Here is a 17,500-nt window from a genome sequence, read left to right as displayed (position 1 = left end):
TGTGTGTCTGTCTATTTGTCTGTCTCTCTGCTGCTCGGTGGTTGTTGTTGTTGTTGCTGTTGTCTGTCTGTCTGCTGGTCTGCCTGTGTATCTGTATATTTGCCTGTCTGCTAGTATGTTGTTGTTGTTGTGTTGTTGTTGTTGTTTTGTCTGTCCGTCTGTCTGTTTGTCAAACACATTTGTTTCTCACTTCAGTCACAATGACTGTACGTAGGTCTTCTGCCCACGCCTCATCCGGGTATCTCTGTCTGTCTGTCTACCCGTTTGTCAACATTGCACCGTACTGTACACACGCACCATCGTTCCAGCAAAGTGTAGTCTAGTAGTCGCAGCAATAGTACTCGCATCTGCAACACCCGCCCCGCATATACACAACTGATTAATCAGACTCGGACAGAACAGCAGCCGCTGGCCACTCGCAGACGCTACAGAACGACAACCAATCAACACATCTCGTCGCGTCGAGCACTATTGATGTCACCTCGTACCGAAAACCGACTTTGGGCCGTAGATGCTGCGCTGTTGAGCCTGCAGGCGAGTCTTAACGACATCGAATGGCGTCACTGGAAAGAGGAAGACTGGATGAGTATGGATGTGTGACTTTGCGTGCCGTGTGTGTCCTCACAAAAAAGGGCTGTGATAAAAGCGCCCGTGCATGACGATAGAACCCGCTGGGAAGCAGAGACGTCGCCTAAATGGGACATCTGACCTTAGTGTGTTACATACGGGTCTTGTATTTTATACGGGTCTTGCAATTTATACGGGTCTTGTACTAAACTCTTATACGGGTCTTGTACTGTTATACAGGTTTGTACAACAAATACGGGACATCGGTTGAGGAGTTGGCGCAGGGCGTTAGATTAGAAGGCAAGTTTTCAGATGCAGAATTTTTGTTTTATGATTGTAGTACTTTCGTTGCGTTGTGACGGTCGGTGTTTGCTTGTTTAATAGCTGTACAGTGTAGAATAAATCAAAGGGTTAATTAATTATTAATAATGATAATATGAGTTGTTTCTGTTGATGTAAAGTAGGAGAGATGTTAGACTTGATGAGTAACCTAGCATGGCGCTACTAAATAATTTTCTAGCGCGGATGAGGGTCTGGGTCTTCGAGGATTGTTGATTTTAATTAATTTATAAATTGTAATTGCGCACACTAAATTTTAGTCCGTTTTTAGGTTAGCAGTGTGTGTGTGTGTGTGTGTGTGTGTGTGTGTGTGTGTGTGTGTGTGTGTGTGTGTGTGTGTGTGTGTGTGTGTGTGTGTGTGTGTGTGTGTGTGTGTGTGTGTGTGTGTGTGTGTGTGTGTGTGTGTGTTAGCTGCCAAGAAAGAAGGCAAGTTATGATGATCATTAAATTCAATTACTAAGTATGGGCTAAAATAGATGATGTTGCTAATTAATTATTTAAGAAGGGAGGGGAAGATAACCAAATAAATAAATAAATAATTAGTTGCTACTTTAGCACAGCTCTTAGAATAGATGGTGAGACAACTGACACTACTGCTTGCTGCAGCTGGCTTCCAGTGTCTCCGTTTTGGCAAGGAATCGCTTTCTTTTTGTCTGGCACTTTTCCACATGTACTGGGTGTAGCCTCATGGTTCTAATTAGATGTGCTACATTACGTTTTGTCATACAGTCCATCTTCTCTCTTTTGCCATATTCCCGTTTCACACCAGATTATATATTTGGACACATATATATATAGCCATAGTGTCTGTGTTGTGTGTGTGTGTGTGTGTGTGTGTGTGTGTGTGTGTGTGTGCGTGCGCGCGCTCGCGTGTGCATTGGTATTATAACTCCTACACAACTGTCACTCATTCTCACAACATTGAAATCCTCCGGATGCTTCCAGATATAGACAAACACTTCATAACCATTGGATACACTTGTCTAAAACTAACTAAGAGATATTATCATATTATCATACCATGTCGGCAAATGGTTTCTGTATCTTGTTGCTCAGAGACACTACTATGATATTAACAACGTTCTAATATGTTCCCACAGCATGTTTTTATTCACACACTGTTATTAGATTTAGCTTAAATATGGAAATTTTTACTAAGCTACTCTGCATTTTTTATAGAATTTCTTGGAAGCCTTTTGATAATAGAACTCATGTCTTGCTAAACAGCAAGTGAACTTTCTAATTGTATGTCAGTATTGGCAAAGGTAGAGCCAATTAGTTCACCAGTTTCGAATCCGTTGGCTAACTCTGGAGGCATCCGTAAACCATTAGGCATTCACAGAGTTTATTTTTAGTGCTTCTGTTCAGTGGCGTGTCATTGAATCAGGGCTGGGAGCCAGTGGGGCAGTCATGGCTCACTACTATTAGTAGGTGTGGCCCTTAGACAGTAGACAAGGTCTTATAGATGTTATGACATAGACCCCAGGAGCTTGCCATCTTAATTTCGAGACCCAGTGACTCCACTGTTTTGTTGCAACTTGATACAATTAGCGTACAATGTCTTATAAATTTTAGTGATAGTAACACACACGCACACACACACACACACACACACACACACACACACACACACACACTTTTATATTACATTGTCACTATTGCTTTTTACATAGCCAGTATTGCTGATGTACAGTACACACTAACAATATTGTGTGGAAGCAACTTCTCTGGGGGTTGTATACACTTTTTAGCATGAACGACGTTTACATTCCAGTAGTAAGTGGTTGACTGGATTTAATATTTATTTTTGTACTATTATTAGTGTACTGTATAATCAGGTTGAACACAGACCTTGTTAATAAGTTTAATTAAGTTAACTAACATGTAACCTATATCAGCAAATGTGTGGTTGTACTGTATGTGAGGAGAGTGTTGGAATTGGTGTGTGTGTGTGTGTGTGTGTGTGTGTGTGTGTGTGTGTGTGTGTGTGTGTGTGTGTGTGTGTGTGTGTGTGTGTGTGTGTGTGTGTGTGTGTGTGTGTGTGTGTGTGTGTGTAGTATGCTACAAATAACTCGCCAAAAACGTCTTACCGATGTTTAAGCGCTAATTAAAGTAATGCGTAGTATATCTCCTTCAAGGAATTTGGTTTATGCGTGGAGCGTTTCCCATCCGTTTGTTACCACAACACAATGACTGTATCAAACGCATTGCTGCTCACTACCCGATGACTAGATTAGGTGAATGAGGTTAGTGTCATCAGTCTAGAGATGTTAAATTGTAGCTACACAGTAGTGTAGGAGGTTGGCCAGTTTGTTTGTGGTTTCGGTATCATTGCATTTTGTGTAGATAACTAATTAGGTAGCTACATCCGCTTCTTTCCTGCTGCTTGCTAACTATGGGCATACACATCTACAATAATACACGCATAAAGCCACGCATAGGTTTCGTAGTTTCGCTCTCTAGAGAAAGACGTAAGTCATGAATTAGTCAACAAAAGGATAGACAGAGAGATATGCACATCCTTTCTAGTCACGTGAACGGCACCCCACCTCATTATCTACTAGGTACGCCGCATAGGCGTCAGCATTCACACCGGCTTCTCATTTGTCTTCTTCTCTTCTGGTATGGAGGATGTCGACCGCGCCCGTTTGCTCCGGCATCGCGTCTACTTCGTCAAGAACGTCGACGCGCGTCGTCTGTACACTTCTCTGCAGCAGGAGGACGTTCTAACGAGCGACGACTGCGAGATCATCGAACGTGAGGGCCGCACGTTCAAGGAGCGCGCTGAGATGCTGTTGGACACTCTCACGCGTAAGGGTCCGCGAGCTTTCTCGTCGCTCTGTCGCGCACTGAGGCCGACCTATCGATTTGTGTTGAACAATCTCGGACTGTCTGCAGACGAGCTGCGCGCTCTCGACGTGGAAAACGAAGGTAGACGCAGTGTTTAGAGAAATCCTTGTATGTTTGTAACGTTTTTTGTTTGTGTTTTGTTTACTGGGGCTGCAGTGACCTGGCGGGTTCTAGCCTTGTTGGTCTGGTTCAGTTTTTTTTGGTGTTCCGGTTGCCTATTCCGGCTGCAAATGAAAGAATGACCCTGGCGCATTCTCTTGTTGCTTTGGTTCGCTTTCGTTATGCAGCCGGATGCTGTAGAAGGCTTCCGCGCATTAGGTTTTCGATATCTGTTGTCGAAAACTGCGTTTGTAAACGGTAATTAATGGGTGTGGATGTTGGAGGGGTGGGCGGACACTTAATGGTCTAGCATGCCGCTGACTGTACTGTTGTCTGCTGTGATGGCGTGTCGGATTAGTGTTGTTGCCACCTAATGTTTAGCATCCGAATCAGTGCATGTATCATTTTCTTTTAGAATCCTTTCGCTTGCTGTTTATAGAACAAATCTTGTAAAGCTTGGCTGCAAGTGAGTCTAGCATCTTCCAGTGTGTAGGTATACTGTATAAGAGATTTTTGAGCTGAGGTGTTGGACACATTGGTGTAAAACGGCGCACTACTCTAGTCTGAGACATGGCGCAAATGGTGACTCCTTGAAAGGAGACTTCCTGCGTGATGTCTTGTTGTAGATGTGTGGAATGGTATTGACGTATGGAAAGGTGGACGTTCCGCTTTCCATGTAGTGAGATTGATAGCTAAGGTATATGGAATCCTGGAAGTCGGAGGATGGTCACACATTCCATTTTAGTTGTGTAATTTATGTATTTCTGTGTATCTGACAAGCTGTGTATGACTATTACATACAGACTGTCCATGTAGTATATGTACAAACACAGTATGGTGTGTACGTGTAGCATAACTCAACTGCTAACTTCCCACTGTTTGAGTTTGATATTTCGAGCATGAGTCAACCTCCACTTGATGACGAGCTCGGAAATTTTGTGCTCATTGAGTTTTATTTCTAAAAATCAATAGAAACGTTTGAACACGTATAGGCAATATAGTTGAGGAAATAATATATTGAAGAAATCGTTATCTAAAACTTTCTCTCAGTCTAGTCTACAACTAAACAGTCTAACTATTTTTAATGTTAATTTTCTAGGAAATTCTTGTGTTTTGATGTTTGACATTCTGTAGTGGAAATTGGTATTTCCGTATGGCCATCTTCCAGCAGAAGATCGTTGAGTTAATTAACTTTTTTTTAGTGGTGGGACATGTTGCTAGTAAATACTTGTTGCAAGCACTTTCACAATTGATTGATTGTTGATAGACTCCAAGGCATGGTTAAGATTATTTGGACAGTTTAGGATGACAAAATATTAGATTAATGGGGCACAGACCATGCTGTTCACTTGATGTGGCTACTGTTTGATGAAAAGGATGGATGAGGAGTTGTGATTTATGTCTCGTTCTGTTGTGCACTGCTCTGTCTTGTACAAGCTCTAGATCAGATTGCAGTGGGATGGATGTTGTTGATTAGTGTTTGTGGACTGTTATGTGGTGGTGGTGCAGTCACTCTGAAAACATGTATTGGGTTAGGAGTTACAGTACATGCTGTGATGTGTCCACTTGTTGGGATTGTAGTGCATGTACTGTGGCATGTCACTAATGTAGTGCTATTAGGCTGCTGTTTACTTTCATTTTTGATCTCATTATTTTGTTTGTTGTTCTTTCTTTCATTGTTGATCTCACTATTTTGTTTATGGCAGTACCACAACACAACAGCACAACACCCAACACCCAACACAATGCAACAGCAACACAATACAACAACACAAAACAACAACACAATACAACAACACAATACAACAATACAATACAACAACACAATACAACAACATACCACAACAACACAACAACACAACAACATCATAATAACACAGCACAACAACATAATAGAACAACATAAAACAACAACATAATACAACCACACAGCAGAACAACACAATACAACAATACCACACACCAAAACACCACAATAAAATAACATAACAACATCATAATAACACAGCACAACAACACAATACAACAACATAAAACAACAACACAACAACACAGCAGAACAATGCAGCAGAACAACACAATACAACAATGCAACACACCAACACACCACAACAACACAACAACAACAACATAATAACACAGCACAACAACACAATACAATTTAACACAACAACATAATACAACCACATCAAACGACAACACAACAACACAGCAAAACAACATAACACAACACAACAACATAATACAACAACACAACACACCACAACAACACAATAACACAACACAATGACATCAAAATAACACAGCATAACAAACACAGCACAACACAACACAACTACATAATACAACAACATAATACAACAACATAAAACAATAACACAGCACGGCAACACAACAGAACACAACAACACAATACAATAACGCAACACACCACAACAACACAATAACACAACACAACGACATCAAAATAACACAGCATAACAAACACAGCACAACACAACACAACAACATAATACAACAACATAATACAACAACATAATACAACAACATAAAACAATAACACAGCACAACAACACAACAGAACACAACAACACAACAGAACACAACAACACAATACAACAACACAACATAACAACAAAACACAACCACACCAAACAACAACACAATGCAACACAATACAACACAACAGAAAACAACATAACAACACAGTGCAACAATTCTCACTGTTTTATTTATCTTTTAAGTTAATTGACTTTTGTTTCTAGATGGCTACTATACACTTCGAAGATCCAACAGCGAAGATCGTCTTCCCTCAACTCTATCTCCCACAAACGACTTTGCCGACTTCAGCATGCGTTGTGCAGCTGGCCGACTACAAGAGCAAATAGAAATGGTGGAATTTGTTCGCGTAGAGAGAGACCAACTGTTGTCCCAGCTCGCCGAACGAGAACAAGATCTAGTCGAGTTGAATCAAGCGAGGACATGTTTAATGAAATTTGAACAGTCGGGTAAACAACTACAACAAGAGAGAGACGTCGCTCTAGAGCAATTGGCTCAGTTGAAAGGCCAATACGATATAATCTACAGTCAATATCAGGAAGCTAAAGACAGCAACCACAAGCTGAAGGAAGATCTTCATTCGCAGTCGGGCGGCGTCGAGACAAGCGTATTGAAGCGTCTCTGCTCGGAGACATCGGCAAAGTTCGAAATCGAGAAAGCCAATCACATGGACACGAAGTTTGAGTTGAACGAGCTGCGTGCCAAACATGAACGCGTATGCAGAGAGCTGGAGCAACTGCAAGAAATGAAGGACAACATGACAACCGACATTGAGGAACTACGAGGCAGTCTTCGTAAGTCAGAGGCCGAGAATCGATTTCAGAGGACGACAAAGTCGTTGAAAGGCGGGTTCGACAGTTTGACGTTAAGCAGGACGCCGTCGTCGAAACATTTGGCTTCGAAGCTACAGCAGCAGGTAGCATTGCTCAAGTGGCAAAACCATCAGTACCAAGTGCAGCTTGAAGAAGCAAACGTGGAGAGTGTGAGAGTGAACGAACAATACAATGTGAGTTTGGATTTTTTGTGTGTACTTAGAGAGTGTGGAGTATACACAATCTGTGAAAATATGTGCAAACTGTTACAGTAAAATTATGGTAATTGACTCGTACAAGCACAGTACCTGACATGGTGTGAAATGTTAGGAACTAAAACGACATTGAGAGTACACACGAATTTGAATATGGACAGTCGACCGAAAATTCTTGTGTTTTATGAAATTTTTTTCGTTTGTGGTGGTAGATGATTGCATTAGTAGACGTACTGTACTGATGGAGACAGTGGAGGTAAATGGACAAATGGTGGCTTGAAGGGATTGCTGGAGGGTTAGTCAGTGCTGAAATGGAAAAATGAAATTTGATGTGAGTCAGACGAGTTTTGTTGTGAACTCGTGCGAGGATGCCAACAGACAGACGGTGGATAAGTAGACATGTGTGTAGACAGATGGATAGGAAGACAGATGGACAGTGGAAAGACAGAAAGACAGACAGATGGACATATTATTTATTGTTACAGATCCTCTACTTGTACACATCCTAAACTTCTATGATAAACCAGTCCTTTACAGCAAAATACTTAAAAACATTAGTGGACTTAGATCTGTACATTAAAGTCAAAAAGCTTGTCCATGTCATTCTTTGTTTTTGAAACTCTTGACAACTTTTTGAGGATTACTTTTGCATTGCATCTTTGAAGAATCAAAGAGAACCGTTTCCTCCAAAAAAGTTTTGAATTGTTCTGCACTACGAAAGGGGTCTTCCTCCATACGGCTGCACTGTTTTGAGAGGGTGTGTAAGAAGGCATCAGCTTGCAGGCCCCCTCTACCAAAGTGCTCGAACACTGGTGGTATACACTTTGATGACGTCCCTCCTGGTAGAATTTCTCCTGTATACTTATTGGTCTGCTTCTCTTCTCTCGTGTGGGCAGCAAACTCATCCTCCCAGCTGGATCGTTTTAGAATGCCTTGACTCCATGGGTGTGCCAATGATATGTCAACATCTAGATTTTGTCCTGATTCTGCATCAAAGAATGTAATGTCTGGGCGATCCTCAGTGTTGACATATAGATTTCTTGGTTCTTTCTCATGTGGGATATGTAGGTCACTCATGCATTCACTCCAGCCATGGACAACAGAGTTATGGGCCCAAACAGAACCACCTCCATACTTACAGACCCAAAGGTGGTATCCTTGGGGGTCTATAACTCGACCATAATCGCATACATTTGTCCATTCAGTGAATGGCAGAGGCAATCCCAGTCTTAGATAAGACACAATGGAAAACTCGTTTGCTTTAAGTGCGTGCTTACCAGAAGACGGTATTACCTCTAGCCATGATCCTGTGCCTTTTCCCTGTAAAGATCGTAACCTTGCTGCATCTCTGTCAGAGGGGACATGGGCGAGCAGGTCACCAATCTTGGTGCACAGGCGTTACTGTAACTTCCGTGGGTATGAAATGAAATCTTCAGTGGACTGATTTTCCTCTGATTCATTGTCGACTGATTTTGGCAAAGGTGGTAATAACTGAAACGCTGACTTTAGAGTAGAGCCAATTGATTCTGGAACTGATTCAGACTCTTTCAGATAGTTGATCAGGTCAGACATTGATGAGAAACGACTAGGCAACTTGTTCATAGTCTGACGCCATGAAGATATCATAAGTAAGCTGCATGAGAAATTTGTCTGACCTGTGTTAGACCGAATCCTCCAAACCTGATCTTAAGGGCTGCTTGTTTCCATGCAGTGTCATTGAGGTGACTAAACCAATAATGCCCATGAAGGTTCTCTTGGTCAACTCATCATGAATGATTCCAGCTTCTTCCAGATCACAAGGGAACACTTGTCTAGCCAGCCTAGGGACATGACAGTGACGGAGAATAAGCATAGAACTTTGCCGGTTGTTTACTTTCAACATTTCACAACACAGTCTATCTCCAGCCTTGGCAATGTCAACACAATGGGCACGAACAAAATCCCCTTTTCCAACTGGTGTTCCTAAAATGATCATGCCATCATGAGATACCGGAGTAGGAAAGTCACAGGTATGACCAGAAGGGCAATACAGCTCGCACTTTTTGTCACAGATTTCTAAATCCACTGAAGACAGAGATGTTTTTAGGTCATCTAAAACATCTTGAAGACTTTGGGTCGGTCCAACTGCATAAATGTCATCCAAATATGCTAGAATGGTAACACTGTTATGTCTTTCCACTACCTGACATAAGATTGGATGAATGGCCACTGAAAAAAGGGCTGGCTCCAATGGATCTCCTTGGTGGACACCCTGACTTGATGTAAGCAATTCAACTCTCCCTTCAGTTACATAGATCAGCGTACTAGGCTCTCCATACATCTGTCTAACATGAGGGTAGATATCGGGTAAATCTTCTTCTATTTGACGCAGAAGGTGCTTTCTTGCAACTGAATTGAATGCATTTCTAACATCTGTCTTTAGAATTGACCAGTCAGGATTACTTTCAAGTAAAACCTGAATGTGATGAGTTAGCAGCTCTGCTCCCTCAGGCGTTGCGATACCATATTGTACTGGAGAAAAGTGTGCAGAAAAAACAGCAGATTTCTGTTTGCAAATAGTTCTGGCTGTGACTCGCCTGAAGACTTCACCAATGGCGATTGGTCTCACATCACCATTACTCTTGGGTAAAGCTATAAGCCTTGACCCTGCAAGTAAAGGGATGATCTTGGATGGTACTTTTCCCAGAGCTATGTGGTTGCACATCATATATAATAAATCAGCTGATTTGTCATCCTTGAAAATAGCCTGAATATGTTCGTATCTCCACCCTGAAGGGCCACAACCAGATCCTCTTGTAGCAGACTTGATAGTGTTTTTGAAAGCAACTCTGACGGACGTATGGACAGACAGACAGATGAACAGACGGACAGACAGACAGTCAGTCAGATGGATAGACAGACAGATGGATAGACAGACAGATGGACAGGCAGACAGACAGACAGACAGATGGACATATGGATGAACAGACAGACAGATGGACAGACAGATAGACAGACACAGAGACGGACAAATGGACAGACAGACAGACTGACAGACACATAGCAAAGATATTAGAGTTAGTATCATCCACACTGAGTTACGATGGCATTAATGCATTACACAGAGACAGACAGATGGACAAACAATCAAATACCAACTGTTACTGACTGACCCACACAACTTTTGTAGGTTGCTCGCCACGAGCACCAGCAAACGAGAGATGAACTCGACTCTAAAATCCAAGAGCTATTCAAAGCTCGTCATGATCACAACTTCGTCGTTGAACAATTGAAAAACCTCAACACAGACCGAGAGGAACTATGCGGCCACTTGCAGGAATTAGAACTCGCGTGGCAAGATGCAAAACAACAATGTCAAGATCTTTACGAAGAATGCGGCTCTATCACTGTGCACTTGAAGACGGCAGAACAGGAACTCGAGCGGCTGCGTGTCGATTTTGAACGAGCCAATCGGGACTTAGCGTACGAGCGCGGCGCACGGCTGGAAGCCGTTCGTGAAGGCATGAGTCACCAGAGCAACATTGACCAAAAGTATCGGCAGAAGAACGAACTGAAATCGAAGCTGAGGTCACAGCAGAGGATAAACCATCGACTTCAGAGAGACAAAAGTGGATTGCAGAGTGTTGTGCATCGGACTCAGAATCGATTGGATAAAGCGAGAGAGAAGATGAGTATGTGTGTTGATCGGCAACAGGATAGTGCGGACATGGGAGAGTCGTGTAAAACGAATCGGTGGAAAGTCGAGCCGTCGATCGTGAGGGTTACGGTGAATGGTGCAGGTGCGGTACGGCTGGAGTGTGGATAATGTTTAATGTTGTTGAAGTAGAGTGTGGTGTGGTGTGGTGTGTGTGTGTGTGTGTGTGTGTGTGTGTGTGTGTGTGTGTGTGTGTGTGTGTGTGTGTGTGTGTGTGTGTGTGTGTGTGTGTGTGTGTGTGTGTGTGTGTGGTGCGTGTGTGCGTGTGGTGTGTGTGTGTGCACATGTGTGTGTGTGTGTGTGTGTGTGTGTGTGTGTGTGTGTGTGTGTGTGTGTGTGTGTGTGTGTGTGTGTGTGTGTGTGTGTGTGTAAATGAATAAGTGTAGCATATGCATCGTAATATAGAAATCGCAGTGTCTTCAGATGTTGGACAGGTGTCACGTAATTTGGCTGACTAGATGTTGTAGGGACGAGAGACAAAGTAATGTAGGATAGGATGTGGTGAAATAAACATTTGTTATTGTCTTTTTTTGAATTTTTGTTCTAATTATTTTATTTTTTAAGATTTTTATTTTTTGTTTTTTATTTTTTATTTTTTAAGTTTTTTATATTTTTTTTACTTTTTTTATATTTTTATATTTTTACTTTTTTTTATTTTGATGTTGCGAAGTAAACATTCGATGCTTTCGGTGGCCTCACTGCATGGCTGTGTGTGTTTGTACATCAAAAATAGGAATCTGGTGTGGGTTGTGAACTTGTCGGTATGTAAATGCCCACATTGACCACGCCTTCTTAGTATGCTTTTGGCCTTAGCACTTTGAATTTGCTTTCTCTGGGCCTGTAAAGTGTGAGCTGGTGTACTGTATGCAGCATATATGATATGCAATTTAGAGTGAGGTGACTTCAACCGAGCATGACTGGTGTCATTGAACCGGCTCAGTTGCATTTGAATAAATATATTTTTTATAGTAATTATTTATATATTTATATTAATATTTTTTATTTTCTATATTTGTATTAATATTATTGATCTTGTGTTTCAATCATTGTTTGTGTTTAGTGTTGCCTGGTGTCAACTTGCAGTGGGCTTTAGTCGTAACGACTATTGGTGAGAATAGTCCGGTGGTCGGCAGTCTCGCAATAGGAGACAGAATCGTGAAGGTACGTACAACGTCATTCGTGTGTGTGTGTGTGTGTGTGTGTGTGTGTGTGTGTGTGTGTGTGTGTGTGTGTGTGTGCCAATGTATGTATGTGTGTGTCTGTGTGTCTGTGTGTCGGTGTCTGTATGTGCGTGCGCACGTGTGTGTGTGTGTGTGTGTGTGTGTGTGAGTGTGTGAGTGAGTGAGTCAGTGTGTGTCTGTGTCTGTCTGTGTCTGTGTCTGTGTTCGACATTCTTGTGTGCTTGTAGGTAAACGATAAATGCGTGAGCGAGCTACCTATCGGGTCTATAGAAAAAGGACTTCTTGTTGGTCATTCAAGAATCAGTCAGCTTATACTATCAGTCGAGCAGCCGACTCTCCCCGGATGTGATGAGGCATTGGCTATCCTTCAAGAGCCGTCGTTAATTAGCGACGACTCGTTGAGAAACTCCGATCACAGCCTGACTCCGAGTTTGAGTGCCGAGAATCATCATGGCACGGGATTGACGACCCTGTCGTCGTGTTCACCGTTTCAGGACACGTTGCCGAACAGATGCTCATTGGCCAGTTCGTTGTCGAGATTCAACGGAATCACCAACACGGATTTGCACATTTCGCAGTCGAGAAGCACAGCCGGAGACGATAGCATTGATGGCAGTCTTACCGCTGGCTCTGCGAAGGTGCAACCGAAAAGGTCAGTTGGTGTGTAAATCATGTTTAGTGGTGTGGAGCTTGTTGTAGGATATTTGAAATCGCATGTTGTACAGTACAGACTTTTTGGGGTATGTGAGTGGGTGGGTGCTAAAATTAATTTTTTTTAAATTTTTTAAAATTTACTTTTTGGGTGTTTTGTGGAAGTAGTTCCTTCGTGGTGTCTTATACCAAACTATGCTACTGATGCATGACAGCGATCTCATGATGAAAGGACAACAGAGGGGAATGAATGTTATGTAGAGTTTTGCTTGCACGTGTTATGCCACGTGTTATGCACGTGTTTTCCACGTGTCACGCAGGCACGTGTTTTTGCCACGTGTTACGCACGTGTTTTTATTAATTAATTTTTAATTTATTAATTTATTAACTAATAAATTAATTTTATTAAATTTTCATTAATTTATTAGTTAATAAATTAATTTTATTAAATTTTCATTAATTTATTAGTTATTAAATTAATTTTATTAATTGATTAGTTAATAAATTAATTTTATTAATTAATTTTTTATTTTATTAATTAATTTTATTTTTATTAATTTATTAGTTCATAAATTATTTTTATTTATTTTTATTGCTATTTCAATTTTGCATAATTATTTAATTTTAATTAATTTAATAATTTTTAATTAGTTAATAAATACATTTTATTATTTTTATTAATTTAATAGTTAATAAATTATTTTTATTAATTAATTTTTATTTTTATTAATTTGTTAGTTAATAAATTATTTTATATTTATTTTAGTGCTATTTCAATTTTGCATAGTTAATTAATTTTAATTAATTTAATTTATTTTTAATTGATCTTGCCTTATGTTTGCTTCCAACGAAGCAGCAGAAGTTGAGTATCTTAACCTACAATATGTCTCTCACAGAGTTTGTTTAATTAATTAATTAAGTAATTAAAAATATTTATATTATCTGTATGTCACATAGAGGTTAACATTTGCTGTACTAGTGGTACTAGCCATCTGCTGTATGTGCAACCGTATCGTGGATTCACAAGTGCAGTCAGTTCTCCTGTAGACGAGAGCGTGCACACGTTTCCTCGACGCTCTCCATCACCTCAACTGACTTCGATGCAATTCAAGAGTTTACCCACAGCGTTACCGTCGACGACTAATCGATTGGTTCGGGAAGCGTCGCCGATCACAGTACAACAGTCTGTGTGGAAACAAAAATTGAGACTGGGTGATGACTCGGGGGCGTCGTCATCCGACGAGTCGTGTCTACAACACAAATTTACAGCCAATCAGCAACAACGTCAGTCTATCCCAAATATGGCCAACACTCGTAATCAAAATTACGTCAACATATCGGAGCTCGAAGGTAGGAACACAAACTGTGTCGATCAGAACAATGCTAATTTGGAGGATTCCGTTGTTTTACGTACTCGATCGCCATCGATGAAGGTTTTACGCTCGACCGAGTCGGTTGTTGTTCAGCACTGTTCTTTGAGTGACTCGCATGTTGATGAGAATGGGTTTCTCAATGCTCCGGCGTTTTCGGGTGTTGGGTTTAGCTCGTGTAATGGAACTGGTCAGCAACGTCGAGAGACTCAATTTTCGGGGAGTGAGTCGTCGTCTACTACTGATAAGGATACTACGGATCAGAAGAATGATGTGTTTGGTGATGATGATAAGGTGAGGTTGTGTGGGTGTGTAGACGGAGTTATAGATTAATGTTTTTATGCACGCACACCACACACACACACACACACACACACACACACACACACACACACACACACACACACACACACACACACACACACACATGACACACACACGACGCACAATGATATTGACTTAATGTGGCAGTTTCTTGTCATTGTCTTCTAACTTTTCATCCAATTGCTACTGTAGGACATTACAACCAGCCCTACTACCGACAGGAAACAATTTTCCAGAGGCCAAGTAATAAGGATGAAGGAAGTCGTGAGGCCACGTCGCAGAGCAACAGTACCCGACACTCAATGCTTATCGACAGCCCCACTGGAAGCAACAATGGCAACACCGACTGAAAACCAAACTAAAAACTGGATCCAGAAAATGGAAGTTCCCGTCTTCCTACCAAACCAGAAGCTTCGAACGTCACGGTAAGACCAGCACTTGGGTATCAACCAACTTGTTTGTTATGTTGTCGTCGTCTGGTTTTGTGTGTGTGTGTCTGTCTGTCTGTCTGTCTGTCTGTCTGTCTGTCTGTCTGTCTGTCTGTCTATACATACAGTCTGCGTCAAAACTATTTACACATTTCTGGTTTACTTGTACTATTTTGAGAGTTTTCTTGTTTTGCTATTTACTAAGAAACCACACCAATTTTTTCTCAAACAGCTGAAAAACACCCACCAAAGCTATTCCATAGTATTGGCATTCATGTAGAGAATTTTTCCATCATGAAACAAGTTGTGAAAGACTGATATTCTGTTACTATACTGCTCCAGTGCTAGGAAGACATCTGAGATCTGCCAACTTTTACATGTTTCTTGCTCTACTGTTTACTGAACTCTCCAAAGGCTGGACACTGGAGAAGGAATTCAACGCAGAACTTCCCATGGCAGACCAAAACGCTAGCTGAAAACCATCGAACAGCTTCAATTAGTGATAATGACGCAACAAGGAACAACAAATCAGCAAACAAACTTGCACATTCGTTTGCAGTGCAGGAAGTTATCGTTATGCAGTTCTTCCGAAAAGAACTTCATGACTCATGTGTCGCTACACGAGGCCTAAGAATTAAAATTTCGTTGCTACTGAAGCTAGAAAAACAAGACTTTGGGTGTCACGGTTTCTCGATTGACTCGCTGTAGCTCACCAGATATCTTGCACGAAATAGAAAACTTGTGGGCGGTCATCAAGCGGCATGTTGAGCTTCATAGGCCTCAGAGAATAGGTAGTCAGCTGTGGATTTGTTTTCAACAAGAGCCTTGAAGTGTTCAAATCGCCAACAAGAAGGGCCAGTACCTGACCCCTTAGTAGATCTCTTTATTATTGCGTCAAACCACAAGGACTTGGACAGACTGATTGAATCTTTGCCTGAGGCAGTAGGGGAGGCAACATTCTTTGACCTGGAAGGATGTTTGCTTGCTAATGTTTTATGGTGTTCTTCGTAGCAGGCGCTAAGCCTTTGCTGGTAAGAATTCTGGAAGCCCTTGACAACTCGCCACATATGACTAGCCTTGGGGCAGCCACTCTTCTTGCCTCCTCACTCCCATAGGATGCTTCTTGTGTGAAGATTTTCTCAGATTAACTAGCTCTTACCACCTCCAATTGAGAAATCGTTTTACGTGGCTTTGAGAGCTCAGAGTGACAGAGAGTTGGTTGTATTGGCATTCTTTTCAAAAGGTGACAAACAACGATCACATCGGTTGAGAATGAAATTGATCTTTTCTTTGTCGTTTGCACTGGGAAGTGTGCTGGCCCAGCTTCGAATACCATCTGCGACAGTGAGAACACTGCTGGAAGTTGTGGCGAGAGATAGGCGTACCCAGTAGGTCGTCTGGATTGTGATGTTGCCTGATATGACCAAGGAAACGTTTCGAAACAGCTCGAAAATTGACAAGACTGATACGGACACTGTTCAGACAGTGACTTGTCGTTAGATAGACCTTTTGAGGTCAGATTACAGAGCTGGCACAGATCTTCAGGCTAATTCGTTCACATCCGGGGTCTGTGTGTGTGTGTGTGTGTGTGTGTGTGTGTGTGTGTGTGTGTGTGTGTGTGTGTGTGTGTGTGTGTTTGTGTAGTTGTGTTGTGTGTATGATTTGTGTTGCTTTCTCAATTAAGATTGCAGGATCCGAACTGCCGGACATTCAGCATCGATTGCGGTGCAGTCGGAGACTCGGGAGTCAGGTTGAAAGGTGGGCGTGGCAATGGCATTTTTATAAAGTCAATCACATCAGGAAGCCCGGCATCGCAATGTGGTCTTCTTCGTGTCGAAGACGAGGTCGTTGGGGTGAGTGTGTGACTGGATATTTGGCGATGAATTGATTGGTGGAGTTGGTGGTGTTTTTGTGTTGTTTGTGATGAATAGGTGGATGGGAGAGATTTAAGTATGGCGACGCACGAAGAGGCATTGCTGTGTCTCAATTCGTGCCGATCCGTTTCTCAGCTGACAATCAACACGAGCTCTGTGATGAGTTCAGATGTGAATGGACGAGACAAATTTTTTGTCAGGTTTGTAAATTGTGTGCATGTGTGCACGTCTGTCTGTCTGTCTGTCTGTCAAACACATTTATTTGAACATTTTATCTATGATACATTTCCGCAATGCAAATAACTATATATGCTGTCCAACTACTATCAATGTTCATGAACTAAACTAAATTCAAAACAAAACTTGAAGGAACTAATAACTCTAAAAGCTCTAGAAACTTTAAAAGCAGCTAAATTACGTGCAAAGCCCTAGCTCAGTGTCAGCTAGTGGCTAAAGAACTGAGTGGCATAAGAGTCACTTCTGTTGACTCCAGTCAATGAAGATGATGACTTAGAGATGACGTTCGCATTGCACTTT

At 41.6% G+C, this 17,500-nt stretch overlaps 2 protein-coding genes across 2 annotated transcripts in view; one reads left to right on the top strand and one right to left on the bottom strand.

The window, feature by feature from the left end:
* LOC134194882 (probable mitochondrial glutathione transporter SLC25A39) overlaps positions 1–729 on the bottom strand; it is a 5,296-nt gene extending 4,567 nt beyond the window's left edge. Inside the window, exons 1-3 of the mRNA XM_062663863.1 lie at positions 626–729; positions 489–563; positions 298–425 (exon numbers count right to left, since the gene is read on the bottom strand). Coding sequence (XP_062519847.1) covers positions 298–425; positions 489–563; positions 626–704 — 282 coding nt within the window. The 5' untranslated portion in view covers positions 705–729. The remainder of the gene's footprint in view (positions 1–297; positions 426–488; positions 564–625) is intronic.
* Positions 730–2,978: 2,249 nt separating this feature from the next.
* LOC134194765 (uncharacterized) overlaps positions 2,979–17,500 on the top strand; it is a 21,328-nt gene continuing 6,806 nt past the window's right edge. The window contains exons 1-9 of the mRNA XM_062663720.1: positions 2,979–3,837; positions 6,621–7,420; positions 10,611–11,220; positions 12,196–12,296; positions 12,544–12,968; positions 13,947–14,631; positions 14,854–15,086; positions 16,774–16,942; positions 17,021–17,163. Of these exons, the coding sequence (XP_062519704.1) occupies positions 3,531–3,837; positions 6,621–7,420; positions 10,611–11,220; positions 12,196–12,296; positions 12,544–12,968; positions 13,947–14,631; positions 14,854–15,086; positions 16,774–16,942; positions 17,021–17,163 (3,473 nt within the window). The 5' untranslated portion in view covers positions 2,979–3,530. The remainder of the gene's footprint in view (positions 3,838–6,620; positions 7,421–10,610; positions 11,221–12,195; positions 12,297–12,543; positions 12,969–13,946; positions 14,632–14,853; positions 15,087–16,773; positions 16,943–17,020; positions 17,164–17,500) is intronic.

This window comes from Corticium candelabrum, chromosome 19, assembly GCF_963422355.1.
Source record: "Corticium candelabrum chromosome 19, ooCorCand1.1, whole genome shotgun sequence".
Classification (NCBI taxonomy): Eukaryota; Metazoa; Porifera; class Homoscleromorpha; order Homosclerophorida; family Plakinidae; genus Corticium; species Corticium candelabrum.
Note: the sequence above shows the minus strand (reverse complement) of the source record. Positions and strands in the feature narration are given on the sequence as shown.